Raw genomic sequence first — 18,529 nt, 5'->3', positions numbered from 1 at the left:
CCCCCCGCGGCACCCTCCCTCCCCATGTCCCCAGCCCCGGGCGCCGACGTCCCCTCTGTCACACACACACACAAAGGCCACAGCCGTGTCCCCCCCACCCTCCCACCGCTCCCCCAGCCCTGGCACAACCTCCATCCCAAATGGCATCTGATGGACACCAGCTGCTCCTCAGCCCGGCCAGGAACAATAAAGGCACCCCCCGCCCAAAAAAACAAGGAAAATATAACAAAAAAACAAAAAAACATCAACCCATATAATAAGTCATTAAAAGGGGAAGATTCTGCTGCTTATTTGCGGTCTTGCTCTGGCCTCCTCGGTGCTGGCTGGGAGCCAGGCCCGCTGGGTTCCGGCTTTGTGCCCAGGGAGTGTCCCAGTCCCGGCGTGGATGAGTGCTGTGACCCAGCACCGGGATGTGCAGTGTCCCTGGAGGGTGGCACCGGGGTGGGGGCTTCATCTTGGGTACCCTGTGGGCTGGGAGCTGGGTGCTATGGGGTTTGCAATATAGGACTGGAAATAAAGCCAGCGTGTTCTGCTGGGAATGTTGGTTGCTGAAACTCTTGTACAGCTTTTAAGGATGTGTTCCCATGCCTTGGAGGTGCCAGGAGGGCCCCCGGTGCCCTTCAGTCCTGCTGTTCCCAGGTGCAGGTCTGTGGGGCATCTGCTCCAGGTGGCAGTAGAGGGGAAGTGTAATGTCCCCTTCCTGCCGCCCAAGGGGATTTTCCAGGAAAGGCAAAGCCAACAAGCTGGTGGGGCATGTGGGATGCGATAGGTGCACGCTTTTGGGGTGCGAGCGGATGGAGGCCAGAGCAATTGGGAGAACCCCGTGGCAAGAGGTCCCCCAGGTTTGGTGGCACCTGGGGACAATTCACATCCCTGGGTGTCCGTCGGTGGGCGCGGTGCTGGGACAGAGTGTCAGTGGCCCCAATGTCACGGTCCCCCCATCCCACAGCGGGCAGCCGCGTCAGCCAGGAGCTCCGCTACACGAAGGAGAAGCTGGGTGAGGAGTCCGTCTACACGTCGCAAATGCTGATCCAGACCCCGAAGCGCGAAGGGGAGAACATCCTGACGCAGGAGGCCCTGCAGCTCCACCTCGAGGCGGCCCTCGCTGCCAGCAAAGTGCAAGTCTCTCTGTACGGAAAGTGAGTCCGGCTCCAGATGGGGGGGTCGGGGACTCCCACCGTGCCCTGTGTCCCCCTCTCGCCCTCCCGTGGCATGGAACCCATCCTCACCTCCTCCTCCTGTTGCAGATCGTGGGATTTGAACAAGATCTGCTACAAGTCAGGCGTCCCCATCATTGAGAACGGAATGATTGAGAGGGTGAGTCCTGAGCGTGGCACTGAGTGGGTAAATGGGGGCACTGGTGCCACGGGACTCCCACCCCCAGGGATCTGCCCACTGAGAATGGGGCAGCAAATGGTAAAAACCCATCTGCTGGGGATGCGCAGCTCTCCAGCTCCATGAAGGGGACAGGGAATGGAGCAGGGGTGGGAGGTGGTGGTACAGGCAGGTGTACAGGGCAGCAGCACCATGCATCCCTCCAACCCATCGCTGCTCTTCCTCCTGCAGATGATCGAGAAGCTGTTCCCCTGCGTGATCCTGACGCCTCTGGACTGCTTCTGGGAAGGGGCCAAGCTGCAGGGAGGCTCAGCCTACCTCCCGTGAGTGTACAGGGGACACCAGTGGGGGCCCTGCTGGCACATCCCCATCACCCCGGTCACCCCCAGCCCTGGGATGGGTATATGGGCGCAGTGAGGTGCAGGTGCATGGGGCTACTCGCTGCATGCTCGTCTCCCCGCCCCGGGTGCTTTTTGGTGGGGCCTGGGGAGGCCCCCTGCATTCCTTCTGTTTACAGCCGTGTTTGTCCGGGAGAGCCCGGGCAGCCTTGTGCATTGTCAGCAAACGCAGCCCCGCGCTTTCTCATGCTAATGCTGCTCTGAAAGCTGCCCGTTGCCAACCAGATGAAATAGTGGCCTTATTCAGGGACGGGAGGAGGGGGAAGGGGCCTTGGCGTGCCCAGCCAGCACTGGGGGTGGGAGGACGACCACTCGGCCCCCCCTTAGACCTTGGGATTGTGCATCCCAGCCTGGCCAGCAGCGAGTGTGGCACCAGTGGCAACGTCTGCCCCAGGCATCGTCCCCACGCTTGGGGACAACTCAGGGACCACTTGAGGAGCCGGACAAGGGGTGGCAGCAGGGCACCTCCCCGCAGCGGTACCCATGGGGCTGCCCCGGGACTCTGTCCCCTTTTTAAGGCTCTGAGGGGTGAGCAGGGCGGGAGCTGGGAGAACAAAGCGTGGCAATCTGTGGAAAGACAAAAGGATTTGCCCTGGCTCAGTGAAGCAAGCAGAGCAGATAAAAGGGGCTCTCTTTGGAAGTGGCAGCGGCTCCGGTTGGTATGTGGGAATCTGGAGCGCCCAGCTCTGGCCCAGCCAGCCTTCATGAATCACTGGGCTGCGCTTCTCCCCAGAGCCCGCACTTGCTCTGGGGTTTTTCTTTCCCTTTTTGTAGCTCTGGGCTGGGTTAGTTGGCTTCTTTTAGTCTGTCCTCTCTCAAAGAGCTGCTGGGGCTGGGGCAGAGGTGGAGTCTGGAGTGGAGCATCCCACGTAGGCAGCAGAAAAGCCCCATTTCGCAAGTTCCCGAACTCCCATCCTTGCTCCCTACCCTAACCCTATAGCAAATCCCGAAACCTGAGAGTAGATTGGGCCCAAGATCCCCTCCCCACTCCCTCTATCAAGACGTTATCCCGCAGGCAGTAATCGCGCTGACTGCTTGCAGGGAGCGGGGCGCGCGGGGCCGCCTGCCCCCCTTTGTCCCAGCCTAACAGGATCAGGCACGCTGCTTGACTCGGGGCACGGCCCGCTGCGCTGGGGCTTGGGGACGCTGCAGGATGCACCAGGGACTGATGCTTCACCCCCAGCCCCGCCATCAGGGATGTTGGGATGCTGACCCCATGCAATGGGGTTTGGGGGGGGGTTTCAGCATCACCCCATGCCGCTCTTTCCGCAGGGGCCGTCCTGATATCCAGTGGAGTAATTTGGACCCTCTGCAGCTGATGGAGGAGCTGGGGCAGTTCACGTCACTGGAAGGCTTCAAGGAGCTGCTAGATAAGGCTGAGGTTGGGCAAGCTTACATGGAGCGGCCCTGCCTGGACCCCCGGGACCCCCAGTGCCCCCCCAGCGCCCCCAACAAGCAGAGCCAGCAGGTGAGTGACAGCTCATGCAAATTAGGGTGGGACCAGGGGGCTCACTATCCTCTGCCCACCTCTGACACTGCCTTCCCTCCTCCGGCAGAGCCCCGACATCCCAGCGGAGCTCTCTGGGGGCTGCCACGGCTTCTCCAGGAAGTTCATGCGCTGGCAGGAGGAGCTGATTTTGGGCGGCACAACCAAAGACTCCCAGGGCAAGCTGATAAGGTACAGGCTGTACAGTGGAGTCACTGGGCACAGCACGGGGTCCCATGTGTGGTGGTGCCCTCATCCAGCACCCAAGGGAACGCTTTGGCAAGGGGGACAGTGCTTTGGAGCGAGGCTGGGGGCAAGAGGGACAGGTTCTGTGGAGCTCTGGGGGGACCCAGGACACAGGGTGCTGCAGCCCTGATCCCAGCAGGATGTGTGCATGTCCCCCCAGTGCTGAGGCCCTGCAGACAATGTTCCTTCTCATGAGCCCCCGGCAGCTGTTTGAGCACTTCAAGGATGACTACGAGATCCACGACATCAGCTGGAGTGAGGAGAAGGCAGGTGCCATCCTGGAGGCCTGGCAGAGGAAATTTGTGGAGGTGGGCACCAGGGACAGCTCCCCTCTGCCTGAGTCTCGCATGGCCTTGGTTGCCAGCACCATGCTTATGGTTCAGCGGGTCCCCTGGGCAATGCTCACTCCCTGGGTCCTGTTGTGGGGTGACATGGGTCCTGGCTCTGTCTAATGAGGTGCATGCCCTGCAGCTGGCACAGGACTCCATCCCACCCAACGCCACGCAGAACATCCATGCTTTCTCCACCACCACGCTCAACGACATCATGAAGTCCTTCTCTGATGTCAGTGCCATCCGAGTGGCTGGGGGCTACCTCCTCATGGTATGTATACTCCCCTCTGTCCATCTCCTGCTCAATCCCTCCCTGCCCACTGCCTTCTTTCTAACTGCTGTGCTCCTCCAGTTGGCCTATGCCTGTGTCACCATGCTGCGCTGGGACTGCTCCAAGTCACAGGGCGCCGTGGGCCTGGCTGGGGTCCTGCTGGTGGCCCTCTCCGTGGCCTCTGGCTTAGGCCTCTGCTCGCTCCTCGGCATCTCCTTCAATGCAGCCACCACGCAGGTAGATGCCAGGGGAAGAGCCATGGGTCCCCCTGTCCCAAGTGGTGACTGTGTCCCCATGCTGACACTGGCTGCGCTCTGGCAGGTGCTGCCCTTTCTGGCCCTCGGCATTGGTGTGGATGACATGTTCCTCCTGGCTCATGCCTTCACCGAGACCAGCCAGCTCATCCCCTTCAAGGTGAGCGCCCAGCCCAGCCCTGGGATGCCATACTGCTCCCCACGGTCTTTTGTCACTGTGTCCCTCTGTGTCCTGCAGGAGCGGACAGGCGAGTGCCTGCGGCGCACAGGAACCAGTGTGGCTCTCACCTCCATCAGCAACATGATCGCCTTCTTCATGGCCGCCCTGGTGCCCATCCCTGCCCTGCGTGCCTTCTCACTCCAGGTATGCCCTGCTCCCACTGGGGAGTGGTGACCCGTGTGTGGGGTGGGACGGGCCTGGCTCTGACGTGTCTCTCTGCCTGCAGGCAGCAGTGGTGGTGGTGTTCAATTTTGCCATGGTGCTGTTCATCTTCCCTGCCATATTGAGCCTGGACCTGTACCGACGGGAGAAGCGCCGCCTCGACATCCTCTGCTGCTTCTACAGGTAGCAGATCTCTGCTGAGGATGGCACACAGGACCCCCATGTCCCACCCAAAGCAGTCCCGTGGGCATCCCTGCTCATTTCCTTACCACCTCCTCCTTCCTCTTCCCGCAGCCCTTGCTCCTCACGGGTCATCCAGATCCAACCCCAGGAGTTGGCTGATGCCAACGACAACCATGCCTCCCACCCATCCCCCTACGGCCACCCCGGCGTGGCCACCAGCACTCAGATCACCACCACCGTGCAGGCCTTCACCCAGTGCGACCCCTCGGGCCACCACATCGTCACCGTCCTGCCACCCACCTCCCAGGTGTGCACGTCGCCTGCCGTGCTGCTGCCACCTGCTGACCCGTTGGGCTCGCAGGTCTTCACCCCCTCCAGCTCCACGCGGGATCTGCTGGCCCAGCTGGACGAGGCCAAGAGCGGGCGCGAGTGCGTGCCACTGCCCTTGTGCCGCTGGAGCCTCTCCGACTTTGCCCGCGAGAAGTATGCCCCGCTCCTGCTGCGGACCCAGACCAAGGTGAAGTTGGGTGGGGATGTGAGGCAGTTTGATGCAGCGTGGTGGCACGAGACGTTAATTGACCTGTTGTCCCTACAGGCGGTGGTGGTGGTCCTCTTCTTGGCGCTGCTGGGACTAAGCCTCTACGGCACCACCATGGTGCACGATGGGCTGTACCTGACAGACATTGTGCCACGGGACACCAAGGCTCACGCCTTCATCTCGGCCCAGTTCAAGTACTTCTCCTTCTACAACATGTTCATTGTCACCAAGGGTGGCTTCCACTACCCGGGCGCCCAGGCCGCCCTGCTCAGCCTGCACCAGGCCTTCAGCACCGTCAAGTACGTGGTGCGTGAGGGCAACCACGATCTGCCCAAGATGTGGCTCCACTACTTCCAGGACTGGCTGCGAGGTAAGAGGCGTACCAAGGGCTCCGGCCCCAACATTTATGCCAAGAAATACCATCCCAAGCACATAGTATCCTCTGGAGCCCCCACGGGACCCCATGGTGCCCCAAGGGATGCTCACCCTGTGCTTTGTCCCCAGGGCTCCAGGCCACCTTCGACAGGGACTGGCAAGCTGGCCGCATCACCCACGACAGCTACCGCAATGGCTCCGAGGATGGGGCACTGGCCTACAAGCTCCTCATCCAGACCGGCAACAAGAAGGAGCCCTTCAACTTCAACCAGGTGCTTGGGGACGGGGCTGGGGATGGAGTAACAGGGCGGGGCTCTGCCATGCACCCACCACCCTGCTAACCATCAGTCCTGCCACCCCCATAGCTGACCACACGGCGGTTGGTGGACGAGAATGGCATCATCCCCCCAGACACCTTCTACATCTGCCTGACGGTGTGGGCCAGCAACGACCCCCTGGGCTTCGCTGCCTCCCAGGCCAACTTCTACCCACCGCCGCCTGAGTGGATCCATGACAAGTACGACACCACGGGCGAGAACCTGCGAAGTGAGTGAGCACCTGTTGGGGTCCCCATGGCCCCGAGTATCCCCAGGTATGGGGACACTGCTCCCTAAGCCTTGAGAAACCCCCAGCACCCCTCGTCCCATGGGCATCCTCCGATGGAGATGCATTCCTGCATCTTCTTGCTCTGCACTCTCTGTGCCCTACACCCCACACATCACTCTGCACCCCCAGCTCCTTCTCCCCAGCCTTGTGGTACCCACAGAATCATAGAACAGAATCATTAAGGTTGGAAAAGACCTCTAAGATCATCCAGTCCAACTGTCCACCTACCACCAATATTGCCCACTGACCATGTCCCTCAGTGCCACATCTCCACGATTCTTGAATGCCTCCAGGGACGGTGACCCCACCGCCTCCCTGGGCATCCTGCGCCAGTGCCCGACTACTTGAGGTGGTACCCAAGTGCATATCCTGGCTGCTCTTATTTGGGGTCGGTTTCCCCCATGCTACCCTATGTTCTCCTCCCCAGTCCCAGCAGCCCAACCGCTGGAGTTCGCCCAATTCCCCTTCTACCTGAGTGGGCTGCGTCGCACGGCTGACTTCGTTGAGGCAATTGAGAGCGTGCGGGCCATCTGCCAGGAGGCGGCCCAGCGCCACGGGGTGCTGAGCTACCCCAGCGGCTACCCCTTCCTCTTCTGGGAGCAGTACATTGGCCTGCGCCACTGGTTCCTGTTGGCCATCAGCATCCTGCTGGCCTGCACCTTCCTCGTCTGCGCCCTGCTGCTGCTCAACCCCTGGACGGCCGGCATCATTGTGAGTGCGTGCCCTGGGTACCTGCTTCTCGGAGATGGTCACCCAAGGGATGGATGCCCGTATGGAGGTGGTGGTGGGTGGAGGACACCCATAGTGGGAATCAGGGATAAAATCATAAAATCATTGAGGTTGGAAAAGACCACTAAGATCATCTAGTCCAACCATCAACCCATCCCCACCATGCCTGCTAAACTTGCCACTCAGTGCCACATCTACTCTGATTCATAAGGATATTCCTTATGAAGGGGACACGGGTTTGGGCAGATAAGGATATTCCTATGAAGGAGATGGAGAGTGTCACCCAATAGGCGGAAGAAGGGACACCCCAAATAGAGCAGAAAGGGACAATAGGTTGAGGACACAATCGTCCTATTATGGTTAGGGTTGGGCATGGCACGCACTGGAGCCCCTCTCACTGACCCCTTTGCTCCCAGGTCTCCATCCTGGCCATGATGGCGGTGGAGCTGTTTGGCATTATGGGGCTGATGGGCATCAAGCTGAGTGCCATCCCTGTGGTCATCCTCATCGCTTCAGTTGGCATCGGCGTGGAGTTCACTGTCCACGTGGCCCTGGTGAGCAATGGCAGACTCCTGCCTGCCAGTGGGGCACCCCTCATTCCACCCCTGGGCACAATGACCCCCTCACCCCATGGGAATGAGCCCCCATAATCCTCCCACCTTCTGCAGGGCTTCCTTACAGCAGTGGGGAGCAGGAATGTGCGCTCAGCTGCTGCCTTGGAGCACACCTTCGCCCCTGTGATGGATGGCGCTGTCTCCACACTCCTGGGTGTCCTCATGTTGGCCAGCTCTGAGTTCGACTTCATCATGAGGTGAGGGATGGGCACCCCATCTGGCAGTGCTAGGCGGCAGTGGGGCTGGTGGGGGGCAGTGCCCACTCAGCCTTCTGCCTGCCCTACCTGCAGGTACTTCTTTGCGGTGCTCACCATCCTGACATTGCTGGGGCTGCTCAATGGGCTGGTGCTGCTGCCTGTCCTGCTCTCCGTCATTGGGCCACCCTCCGAGGTATGACCTCATCCCATGCCCACCTGTCCTCATCTCCCACTGCTCTGTGCCCTACCTTTACCCTACACCTATCCCTGCCTTGCCTAGTCCTAACCTCACCCCACACACCCACCTCAGCCTACCCCTCACCCTGTGCCATAACTCTTGCTTTACCCTATTCCTTTTTTGCCCCATATCCAGTTGTCCCATCCCTGCTTGACCCCATTCCTGTGTGTCTCTGACACCCCTTACACCATCCTGTCTCTCCCCAGGCATCTCCTGTGGATAATGGCCCCCGCCTGCCCCCTCCGGAGCCGGTTCCCCCATGCCTTGGCCCTGGGGGTCTGTACATCCGCCGTGCCCCCGCCTGGCCCGCTGCCTTCACTGATACCTCAGACACAGAGTGCTATGGGGACGGTGTGGGGCCGGGCAGCCCCCAGGGGCCCTTCATTGTGCCCCCTGCCCCAGCACACATCCTGCTGGAGGCTGGCAAGGACCCCAGCTTCCCCCGCATCACTGTGAGTGTCTTCATGTGTCCGCGTTGTGGCTGGATGGAGCTGAGGGATGGGGACACGTGGGTTGGCAGGATGGTGCCAGAGGGAGATGCTCAGCCCCCCAACATTGCTTCTCCCTAGGTGCTGAAGCCCTACAAGGACAGCCCGGAGGTCCAGGGGAAGAAGGAGCAGCCCGGCCCCCAGCCTGCACCCTCACTGCCTTTCGGGGAGCCGTGCCCAGCACTGCCCAGGGACTACCCGCACCCCACAGCACCACCGCGGCCGGGTCAGCCGTGCTCCTCCAGTGCCTGGCCAGCCCCACGGGCCCCCCTGCCAGCCTACAGCACCCATCTGCAGGGCCCCGCCGGCAGCTATACTACCGTCACGGCTACCGCTTCAGTGACGGTGGCCCTGCACCCCACACTACCCGGCTCCTACCCCAGCTTTGGCACCGAGACGGATGGCCTGGAGGAGCCTGGCGCCGTGCCCGATGCCTTCGAGATGCAGAGCCTGGGACACCACGGGGCAGGCACCCGGCGCTAGGTGAGCTGGGGGCACGATGCCCATGTCCCCCCTTGTCCCCAGTGCCAGCTGCCTAAACAGTGGCCCAATGCTGCAGAAGCACTACCGGGTGCAGGCACTGCTGCATGGCATGGGGATATGATTTGGGTTTTGGGGACCCAGCTGAACGCCCGCTGTCTCCCCGCAGGTCACCGGCTCCATGGTTAGCACCCAGGCTGGCAGATCCCATCAGGGCACAGAGGGTGCGGAGCGGGCTCGCCCGTGTCGTGCTGCTAATCGCCCCAGCGGCGATGCCCCGGTCTTGGCCGAAGAGGACCGGCCCCCACGGCCCCACACCCAGGCTTGGCAGGGCAGGCTGGCGTTCCTATGCAAGCTGTGTGCAGGCCACGCTGTGCCAACAGGGCCGTGTCTCCCCATGTGCCTTGGGGTCACCCTGCGCCGGTGCTCCCCCCAGAAATGGAAGCACTAACCTCCCACTCTGTTTCTGGAGCTGCTGGCACAGGGGGTGCAGCGCCCAGGCCTCTGCCCTGCCATCTCCCCTCACGGGGCCACTGCCTGCTCCCCGTCACCTCCTCCTGGGACCCCCCTGGGCCACCTGCTGGGCTGCCTTGCCCTGGTGCCCCCTGCCCAATAAGAGGGCAGCCCCAGAGCCGTGGGCAAGGCCCAGGGTAGGCATCCCCCACCTTTATTTATTTGCAAAGGGAAACTATCTATAGAGAGATATATATTTTTAAGCTTATTTTAAAAGATTTATTTCTCAGCCAATGGCCTTGTCAGGCTGCCTAGGGTGAGGTAGCGAGGGGCAGCCCCGTGTCCCCCCACCCCTCTCTGTGCTTCAGTTTCCCCACCAGTGAGCACGGGAGAGACAGAGTGGGGAGACAGACGGGGGAGCCTATTGCTGCCAACTCACAGGCAGGATTTGGGGGGGGGTCCTTGGGGTGCTCCTCACTGTGCCAAGCCCCTGAGATGTCCCACAGTCACAGCTCTGCCCTGTGTAGGGCACCCACACTGCCACTGGGCACATCCAGCTGGGAAAGGAACTTTCTTGCCCCATTCCCCCGCAGCAGGGCCATCTCCCCCTGCCATCCCCCATCCCCATCCTGGGCACCGTCCGCGCCGTTACCCAGCACTTTAACTCCAGCGGTGTTGCTGTGCCCACCTCCCCGGCCCCCTGACACTGCTGCTGTGCTGGGGTGGCCCTGGGGTCCCTGTCCCCGTGCTGGGCGTGGGCACGGTGGGCAGCCCTCCCCCCCCCCAGAACCACGCCATCTAAGTTATTTATATCAAAGAGAGCAAAGGTTTATTTTTGTAGTTTGTACAGGCGGTAGTGGGGACTGAAGGTTTATTTTTAAAGAGTAAATATATATATTATATATAAATTACCCGCTGTGTCTGACTCTGTCTCCTGGGGGGCACAGCTGGGGGGGGTGGGGGGTGGGATGAGATAGACACAGCTGTGTGTGCAGTGGGCTGTGCAAAGAGGGGCGGCGGTGATGATGGGGATTTTGCAGCCCAGGCAATGCTGGGCATGAGTCTGGGGCCTGCCCCATGCCCTGCTGAGCACCTTCCCCCTCTCTGCCTCCTGCAGTACTGCCCTGCTGCCAGCTGAGGGCAGCACTGCCCCAGGGAATGATGGGACCTGGCTGGGAAAAGGTTGAAGCCGGGGTCGGAGGGGTCTCGTACTGTGCCCCCACCCCGTCCTTGGGCTGCCCCGGGGCCCTGCACCGGGATGATCCTCCTACCCTGCCCCGAATTTGTGAAGGGGGGACAAAGCGCTTTATTGCTGCTTCAGGAGTGCCCAGCACCTAGCAGGGGGGCACGGCCACTCGGGGCGGGGGGGGGGGGCAGGAGGGAGGCACGGCCCCTACTTGTTGTGTGGGTCCAGGTGGCGGTGGTGGTTGCGAGGCCGCGTGCCGTGACGGGGCCGACAGAGGTGGGAGGGCACCCCGCTTCCACGCCGCAGCGCATGGGACCGCCAGGCTGCCGCAATGCTATCCACCTGCCCGGATGGGGACATCAGTGTGGGTACCCCAATCCTGCCCCATGACGTCCCCAAGAAGCTCCGGGGCACCCCACAACTCACTGGGATGAGCAGGTCCTGCTGGTTTTGGCTCTCCAGCATCGCCAGCTCATTGGGTGCCAGCAAGGGCAGGCGCAGCTCCTGCACGGGCAGAGCGGCCACCTCAGGCACCGGGCGCTCCAGGACGGCCTGCGGGACATGAGGGATGGCTGGATGGAGCAGACACCGGGGTTTCGGGGGGGCACCAGCCCACTGAGCCGCACTCACCGAGCTGACGTGCGCCCACTCCCTCACGGCCTGCACCAGGTCCAGCTCATCTGCGGCCAGGTGGTCGCTGCGCAGCACCCGTGCCAGCACCGTGTCAGAGAGCTCGTGGAAGCCCTGTGTCCGCACCACTGCCTGCGAGTGCACTGCTTAAACCCACCTAGAGCCCTCGCACCAACCCTGCCCAGCAACACAGCACCACCCCCCACCTCATCCCCCCACCTCAGTCCCAGCATGGCAGGCCCCACTGCCCTGCCCCATGCTGTGACCCCATTCGCTCCCTGTATCCATACCATGGTGTAGCTCTCAATGAACGCCAGGCAGTGCTGCTGGAGGTCCGCCTGCCCATAGGTCACCGCAGCCTGTGGGAGAGGAGGGACACCTGTGAGGGCTCCCATGGCTGGAGGGACCCCTCCTAAATCCCTACAGAGAGTCCCCTGCACAGTGCTAGCCCTGGGGTGCTCTCAAGGACCCAGGTGAGGAGAGCAGCGGAGAGCAGCCCCATGCAGGGTGCCAGCACATGGGGACAGGGCACCAAGTCCTACCCAGTCCATGGCAAAGGGTTTGGTGGCTCCAACCAGCCCCAATTAGAAGCAGAAACACCAGAGCTTCCACAGCCACTCAGGGACATCACCAGGCCCCGAGTGGACATGAGGTTGCCCATCTTTTCTCACCTGGACACAAGGTTGGCACGTGGCCCTCTGAGGTGTATTCCATGTACTACCACACAGCCTGCCCTATAGCCACCATCCCCTGCTGCAGCAGGAATCTGGGGGGGCTCTTATTCTCCCCCAGGGGCAAAGGTCAACCCTAGGCTGGCTCTGCCCTTCTCGGGTCATCACAACATGTCCTTGTCCCCTTACAGTGACAGCCCGTGCATGTGGGGTACATGGGATCTGTCAGCGTCACCTCCCTCCCCGCCTTGACTGGGACCGGAGCTAATACAAGCCAGTAGGGCAGAGCGAGATGTTTACTTCAGGTTTGTTTTGTTCTGGGGTTTTGGGGTTTTCTGATTCTTTCCTCTGAGCCCAATTTAGCTCTGTTTATGCCACTGTGGTCAGGTACCACGTGGGATGGGAGCTTCTGCTCACCAGGGCCAGCATCTCACCCAGGGGCATTGCTTTGGTCTCAGTTGTGGGGTCAGTCCTGGGTGCATGGGGTATCTCACCTCCCACCCTTGCCATAGGAGCACGAGGCAGCAGTCCCACCAAGCAGTCATGAGGTCCCCCAACTACTTCTGGGTACCCCAAGTCTCAGCAGAGTTTTGGGAAACAGCCTCAGAACCCATCCTGAGGAATTCTATCTGGCCTTGTGCATGGTCCTGGGGACTTTTTGCCCTGGGGGGCTGAGGTGGCCTTCCCCAGTGTGACGTCCCCAAGGGACAGGGCAGCTGCTGGGTGGGAGGGGGAGGGAAATCCTGCCCCATCAGCCAGCTCAGACCCCAAAGTAGCAGAGTTATTTTTATCCCCTATGACGCTCCTTGGGAAGTTGTCACTGGTTTTTCCCTAGCAGCCCAGGCTTCTCCTCACCCTGCAGGTGGCCCATAGCCCATGTGAGGGACCCGAGCACCATTCCCGCTGGCCACACCAGGGCCAGGTGCCACTTACCTGCAGAGCCTCGCAGACCTGCTCCACATTCAGTGTGTCCTTGATGAACTCCACACAGAGCTGCAAGGTGAACAGGAGAGAGTGGGCGGGCAGACCAGGGATGGTGGTGGGGTCCCCTATGATGCTCAGCATCCCCTGAGCCCCCCAGACACAGGACATTGGATATGGGGCAGAGGTGCCTCCAGCCCCATGGGGTTTTGTAACGTGTGGATGGGATGAGGGAAGAGGGTTTGTAGCAGAGCACATGGGCAGAGATTCAGCCATGGTGAGAGCCTGCGGTGATCAAACCCCAGCCAACCTCTTACCCTGGGGAGGGTCACTCAACTCTGGCTGTGATCACTGCCATGGGGACACTGTCTATGCCAGCTGCAGATGTTGGGTGACCCCAGCACTAACTGTTTGGATTGGAGCATCTGTGACTGCAACCAAATGCAGGTGGAACACAGCCAGACGGGCTCCCTCCTGCCCACCCCAGCTGCCTCATACATAGGGACAGAAGCCATGTGGGGACACAGAGGCAGGTCAGGGCCCTGGGAATCCCGAAGTGATGTGATGTGCAGGGAGGAGCTGCCTGCTGGAGCAGAAGGGCTCTGAGTCACCGGTGGGGACGAAGGAGATGAGGTCACCCTGCAGCTGGGGACAGAGCCAGGGGCTTCCCCAGCTGTCACTTTGTCACTTGATCCCCACTTTCACGCACATCTACTGCTGAAGGCGATTGCTCTGGGGATGCCCTTGCTGGATGGTGCAGACCCCCAGCTCTACACCACACACCGCTGCCCACCTGGTGCCACACTGGCTGGGGTCTTGCTGAGCATGTCCTTATGAGATGCGAGTCTGCTCTGGCAGCTCTCACATCCTCAGCAAGCTCCTTCCCCACTGCGCTGCCGAGGGAGGGGAAGTCCGGGCGCAAGGCGCAGGTCACGCGGTAGGCCCAGCCGTAATTCAGGAATGGCTCTGGTGACGTGTCCTGGCAGCCCAATGAGCTCCCTCCCCCTTGTCCCGCTGCCCATCCATCTGTCTGACTGCATCCCTAATGGAGCCCACCAGCTCCCACTGCTCTGTTTTGCTTCCTGCTGCCTTCCCAAAGCCCCCCAACCCACAGCAGCCCCGAAGGGTGCCCAGTGCTCCCCAGAGTGGGACTTTCCTGACAGCATCCTCCTGACACGGCCGGAAGGCACCCGAGGGCACTGGGGCTTTCCTACAGCCCTTTGTGGGGCAGGAGATGTGCAGTCCCGCGTCCCACCATGGGATTTCCCCAGCTCTGGCTGTACTGGGGTGCTCCTCAGCATGGAGGCACAGAGGAATCACCACTCCAGGTCTAAGCAGGGTCATACCTTGCACAGGTCCTGCAGGCCATACTCCACCGATGAGGTCAGCACCTCCAGCACCTATAGAATCACAGAATATTCCAAGTTGCAAGGTACCCGTGAGGATCAGAAGCCAACTCCTGGATCCGCAGTGGACCACTCAAACCCTGTGCCTGAGGGCATTGTCCAGATGCCCCTTGAACTCTGGCAGCATGGGGCCATGACCACTGCCATGGGGAACCTGCTCCATGCCCACCATCCTCTGGTGCAGAACGTTTTCCTGATATCCCAGCATACATGCGTGTGTAAAATGTATATATATATACACTGGGCGTGGCAGCTCAGGAACCAAAGGCATGCATCCCCCTTTCTCCGTGAGTTTACACCCAGCTCTGGGGTAGGAATGTTTGGGAGAGGGGCTGCTGCAAGGCAGGGCAAAGGTATGTGTTTCCCCTCTCTGCTCTCCCTTTCCCACTCTCATGGCTCTCTCAAGGCACCTGGGGGACACGGTACTCTGGACACCTCACAGTGCTGGGCTGAGGCTCCACACATTCATTGCACTGATGGCCACCCCCTCCCTCGGAGCAACAAAGCTCCCCTCTACCCATTAATCCCCCCACGCATCCCCCCATCCCCACTCACGATGTGGCTGTTGAGGGTGACACTGTTAGTGTAGAGGAACTCGATGACAGCTAGGAAGACTTCAGGCTGCACGTTAGCCATGACGAAGGGTCCCTGGGGTGGAACACTGTTGGGGGGGTCCTCGTGGCTCATCAGCATCCCCCGGAAAGCCTGGCAGCGGCATGCCAGCACGCAGCGGTGTGCAAACACCGGCTGCTGCTCCCGGCCCACCACAAACGTCACATCACTGCTGGGGAGAGGGGACCATGAAGGACAGGGAGGACACAACCCCATGGATAGGACAGGGCACAGGGTGGTGGCTTTGCTGGGGAATGGGCCTGCATGGGTGTACTGTGAGGCATGGGGTCCCACTGCCTCCCTGGTTCCCCCAGCCGCATGGTCTTTGCGCACTGTGCTGGCTATGGTCCTGCTGTCCCTTTGTCCCCTCTTCTGCTCTTCTCCCATCTCAGCAGGGTGGCGAACCTGACCCTCATGGTGACCTATACGGACAAGGACACCTGGCCCACCCCACATCTGGAGATGTGAACAGAGCTCTGTAAGTCCTCCATAAACATGGCAGGGAAGGGGACTGAATAAACTTCTCCGTGGCTACAGTCTATGGAGCAAGGAGGAGGAAATGGGACGCAGGCTGTGGGATGGAGGTTACAAGCCACGGGATGCAAGATATGGATGCAGGATACAGGATGAAGGATGCATCTGGGTGCAGGAGGAAGGTCGGTGGGTGCAGAGTGCAGATTTGGGGTTGCAGGATGAGGGATGCAGAAGGAAGGTTGGCAGATGCATAGTGCAGATCTTGGCAGGATGCAGGATGAAAGCTGTAGGATGCAGGATACAGGATGCAGTGTGTAGGATGCAGGCTGGGGGTGGCCAGAACCTCTCAGCCACTTCCCTGGAGCTGGCTTTTGTGGGGTTTTCACTGGGATTTCTCTTCTGGGTGGCCAACATTTCAGCAGGGATGGGGATTTCCTGCGATAACACCAGTGTTTCTGCCAGGCTTCGGCACGAGGCAGGCAGGGGGGACCACACAAGTTGGCCACCCAGCTCTGCTCTGGGCAGGGACAGTGCCAGGGCCCCCCTGGGGCTGGCCCCTGCCCCATGGCTGTGGGGTGATGGTGGAGGCGGTGATAGGAAGCACCACTGAAGCCGAGGTGGAGAAGGAGCAGATGCAGGAGGGGGGGAACGGCACAGAAGCCATGCGGAAGCCATGCACGTCCCACTAGCTGCCAGGAGCTTCCCAGTGGAAGGCCTCGTCATGCTGGAGGGGAAGATGGCGGCCCCCCAGCCTTCCCCCTCACCTGAACTGGGGGTTGTTGACCAGGGAGCGGAGGGCAGCGGTGAAGGCAGCCGCCTCGCCATGCAGCCGGGCCGAGCAGGAGCGGGCCATGGGGAGGACGGCGGAGGAGGAAGGCGGGGAGGAGGCCGGCCTGGGGAGGAGGCCGCGGCGTCACGGCCCATTGCTAGGGAAACTAGCAGGCGGGCAGCTGGGGTGGGGGAGGCATAGAGGCCAAGCAAAGGAGTGTGAGGGGGAGGCAAGCAGGGAAGCCCACCCTTGAGCATGTTCTGCAGCCCTTGGGTCTGCTTAGGAAAGCGGCAAATGCAGGCAGAATGAAAGGACAGCCAGCTCCTGAGGAGCAGAGTCCAGCTGCCGGCATGCTTGGCAGCGCAAGCCAGCAGCACGCTATAAATACCTCTGCCGGCAGATAGAAACACAAAGGCCATCTCCACTTTCCCCAAATAGATTGGCAGTCGGGACAGACAAAGGCACATTCATGGGGCGTACCAGCTGGGCTGGGCTCCATCGCAGGGAGAAATCCCCACTTGGGTTCCAGCCAGAGCTGCCCCGACCCAGGGCACGGCTGCAGCAGGACCCCTGGCACAATGTGGGGCTTGGTTGCCCCAGTGCTGTGCTCAGTGGGTGCCCACCCCTGGGTGTCCTGGGAGAGGTGGTGCTCGGGGATGAGTTTTGGGGAAAAACATCAAACCTTTGTGCAGCTCACAGCAGGGTTCACTCAGCTTTTCTCCATCCATTGCTTTGGACACTCACAGCGCATTTTTGGGGTGGCCAGGAGGAGAAGCCAATGTCGCAGGGTACCGTGTCCCCAGTCTAGCTGCAGCTGGTAGTGAGCTGTGGAGGAAATGGGACAACAGGGCTGTGCAGGTAGCAGGAAACAAAGAGTTAAGGTGCTGTAGGGAGTTTCAGTGTCACGTAGCAACCCTTCATGCTCCAGGAGCTCAACAAGCCGCAACCCAGGGAACAGGTGGGTTCAGGGCAGCTGGGGGTCAAGGGGGAGTAGAGGATCCAGGAGGGCTGGAGCAGGGGCTGCTTGCCCAGGGCAAAGGTCTCAGAGACAATTCTCCCCTCCAGACTGTTCATATGGCCGAGCAGCCATCCCTGGAACTGGCCGCATCCACCCAGGTGACAGCTACAGATGGGACTGAAGCCCCTCATCCCCGAGCCACCCGCCGTGGATCCCACCCTACAGCCCCAACCCGGGGCCTGGAGGAAGGCAAAGTGCCACAGCTGCTCTCTCGCCGCAGCTCCATGCTCAGCACCCTGCCAGCCCCCCCAGCCAGCCGCCGCAGCTCTCTGGGGGCAGCCCCCGGGGGCAAGCGGCCCTCTGTGGGGCCCTGGCTCCTCCACAGCCGTGTGAGTTTTTCAGGGCTCCCACTTTTCCAGCCCATTCCAGAGACCCACCTGGAAAACACCTACAGGATGTGGCCAGAGGAAGGCTGCAGGTTTAATGCAGGGCGGGTGCAGCGGGTGCTGGAGGGGGCCCTGGCCGGGGTGCTGGGGGACACAGCCTACAGCCCCCAGGGCAGTGCGGTGCTGGTGCAGGGCCTGGCTGAGCTGCTGCGGGGCCGGGTGAAGGAAGTGGTGCCACCCCGCTTCAAGCTGGTGTGCCACGTGCTGCTGACTCAGCGTGGCCAGCAGAGCATGCTGGTGGCCAGCCGGGCACTCTGGGACCCTGAAAGTGATAGCTTTGCCTCTGCTACTTTCCACAATGCCTCACTCTTCGCTGTGGCCACAGTGCATGGGGTTTACTTTGAGTAGAGGTCACCTCCCCAGACCTGTGCCCCCGCTGCAGCCCTTCAAGAAATAAATAACTTTGCACCAGCCTTGACTTTTACTGCATAGATTTAAATGGTGGTTGCAGGTATGGAGCAAGGCAGGGATGCATTGGTGGCCCTGGGTTTGGTAGGCACACTGCAGCCTCCACTGGCATAGCTTGCAAGACGACCCAAACTGCAGGAAATACAACTCCAAAGCTTCTACTTTTTCCCCAGAGGTCAGTGCAGGCAGCAGCCCAGGGCTGTGCCCTGGGAAGACACAGAGCAGCCCAGCCCCTTTCCCACACTGCAGGCTGCTCCCAGGAAGAGATGGCAGCAGGACAGGAGGTGACAGATCATGTTCAAAGCAAGGCTGCAGAGCAGGATTAAGTCCCTCCTCTTTCCTGGCTTCAATCCCAGCTCACATCCCATTGCATCAGGCAGTACAGAACACCCCATAGCCCTCAGCTGGAAATCACTCCCCCTGCTTTCCCCAGAAAAGAGACA

General features: G+C 61.0%; 3 protein-coding genes across 7 annotated transcripts; 2 read left to right on the top strand and 1 right to left on the bottom strand.

Moving 5' to 3' along the window:
* PTCH2 (patched 2) lies at positions 128-10,516 on the top strand. Its single transcript, XM_021405078.1, has 22 exons — positions 128-1,139; positions 1,248-1,317; positions 1,567-1,658; positions 3,006-3,201; positions 3,290-3,411; positions 3,626-3,773; positions 3,937-4,068; positions 4,150-4,305; positions 4,390-4,482; positions 4,561-4,686; positions 4,769-4,887; positions 4,999-5,404; positions 5,483-5,795; positions 5,930-6,072; positions 6,166-6,346; positions 6,834-7,117; positions 7,552-7,689; positions 7,804-7,946; positions 8,040-8,139; positions 8,391-8,636; positions 8,754-9,155; positions 9,322-10,516. The coding sequence occupies exons 1-21, from the start codon at positions 754-756 to the stop codon at positions 9,153-9,155; spliced, it is 3,996 nt and encodes a 1,331-aa protein (XP_021260753.1). The 5' UTR covers positions 128-753; the 3' UTR covers positions 9,322-10,516.
* Positions 10,567-17,808, bottom strand: BTBD19 (BTB domain containing 19). Of its 5 annotated transcripts, none has more exons than XM_021405080.1 (10): positions 17,670-17,808; positions 16,957-17,099; positions 16,270-16,398; positions 14,975-15,200; positions 14,360-14,413; positions 13,026-13,085; positions 11,712-11,780; positions 11,422-11,553; positions 11,218-11,343; positions 10,569-11,133 (listed from the first exon to the last, which is right to left on the bottom strand). In XM_021405080.1, the coding sequence occupies exons 3-10, from the start codon at positions 16,356-16,358 to the stop codon at positions 10,999-11,001; spliced, it is 891 nt and encodes a 296-aa protein (XP_021260755.1). In that variant the 5' UTR covers positions 16,359-16,398; positions 16,957-17,099; positions 17,670-17,808; the 3' UTR covers positions 10,569-10,998. The 5 variants fall into 5 exon arrangements, with proteins under 5 accessions (XP_021260754.1, XP_021260757.1, XP_021260755.1 ...); XM_021405083.1 differs by having other exon boundaries at positions 10,589-11,137; XM_021405079.1 differs by having other exon boundaries at positions 10,567-11,343.
* On the top strand, positions 17,107-18,089 carry TCTEX1D4 (Tctex1 domain containing 4). The gene is made up of 2 exons (XM_021405084.1): positions 17,107-17,232; positions 17,340-18,089. Exons 1-2 carry the CDS (start codon positions 17,194-17,196, stop codon positions 18,024-18,026), a joined length of 726 nt encoding a protein of 241 aa, XP_021260759.1. The 5' UTR covers positions 17,107-17,193; the 3' UTR covers positions 18,027-18,089.

The sequence above is a fragment of the Numida meleagris genome, chromosome 7, assembly GCF_002078875.1.
Source record: "Numida meleagris isolate 19003 breed g44 Domestic line chromosome 7, NumMel1.0, whole genome shotgun sequence".
NCBI classification, from domain to species: domain Eukaryota; kingdom Metazoa; phylum Chordata; class Aves; order Galliformes; family Numididae; genus Numida; species Numida meleagris.
The sequence above is the reverse complement of the archived record's forward strand: the minus strand, read 5'-3'. Positions and strand labels throughout refer to the sequence as shown.